We start from the raw sequence: 1,123 nt of genomic DNA, 5'->3' as shown, positions 1-1,123 counted from the left end.
CCCAAGTATTCCATGGTTACTTTTCTTACAGATCCCCATGCCAAGACACAGAAAATGTCCAACAGCAGCTCCATCAGCCACTTCCTCCTGCTGGCATTGGCAGACACACGGCACCTGCAGCTCCTGTACTTCTGCCTCTTGCTGGGCATCTTGCTGGCTGCCCTCCTGGGCAACGACCTCATCATCAGTGCCGTAGCCTGCGGCCACCACCTGCACACGCCCATGTTCTTCTTCCTGCTCAATCTGGCCCTCACTGACCTGGGCTCCATCTGCACCACTGTCCCCAAAGCCATGCACAATTCCCTCTGGGACACCAGGGACATCTCCTACACAGGATGTGCTGCTCAGATCTTTTTCTTTATGTTCTTCATTGGATGAGAGCTTTCCCTTCTCACCATCATGTACTACGACCGCTACGTGTCCATCTGCAAACCCCTGCACTACGGGACCCTCCTGGGCAGCAGAGCTTGTGCCCACATGGCAGCAGCTGCCTGGCCCAGTGCCTTTCTCTATTCACTGCTGCACACAGCCAATACATTTTCCCTGCCCCTGTGCCATGGCAATGCCCTGGGCCAGTTCTTCTGTGAAATCCCACAGATCCTCAAACTCTCCTGCTCCAAATCCTACCTCAGGGAATTTTGGCTCATTGTGTTTTCCATTTCTTTACTATTTGGTTGTTTTGTGTTCATTGTTGCTACCTATGTGCAGATCTTCAGGGCCGTGCTGAGGATCCCCTCTGAGCAGGGACGGCACAAAGCCTTTTCCACCTGCCTCCCTCACCTGGCTGTGGTCTCCCTGTTTCTCAGCACTGGGGTTTTTGCCTACCTGAAGCCCCCCTCCATGTCCTCCCCATCCCTGGATCTGGCCCTGTCAGTTCTGTACTCGGTGGTGCCTCCACTCCTGAACCCCCTCATCTACAGCCTGAGGAACCAGGAGCTCAAGGCTGCTGTGAGGAGACTGCTGACTGGATGGTTTTGGAAATATTAAAGTGGTGGCCTATTTCTGTCAATCATTTGTAATAAAAGTAATTTTTTATACTTTTTGTTCATTTGGTTATGGGGTTTTTTTATTTTATTTAATTTTTTAATCTTGTCCACAAAGAAAGGTCACTTTTTATGCCATT

At 50.7% G+C, this 1,123-nt stretch overlaps 1 protein-coding gene across 1 annotated transcript; it reads left to right on the top strand.

Annotated features, from left to right (window-relative positions):
* Positions 1-435: 435 nt before the first annotated feature.
* LOC131093454 (olfactory receptor 14J1-like) lies at positions 436-897 on the top strand (the record flags this gene model as incomplete). Its single annotated transcript, XM_058040619.1, has 1 exon — positions 436-897. A coding segment is annotated over one exon (462 nt), but the record flags the coding sequence as incomplete, so codon positions are not given.
* Between the last annotated feature and the right edge of the window lie 226 nt (positions 898-1,123).

This window comes from Melospiza georgiana, chromosome 25 (genome assembly GCF_028018845.1).
Source record: "Melospiza georgiana isolate bMelGeo1 chromosome 25, bMelGeo1.pri, whole genome shotgun sequence".
Classification (NCBI taxonomy): Eukaryota; Metazoa; Chordata; class Aves; order Passeriformes; family Passerellidae; genus Melospiza; species Melospiza georgiana.
Note: the sequence above shows the minus strand (reverse complement) of the source record. Positions and strands in the feature narration are given on the sequence as shown.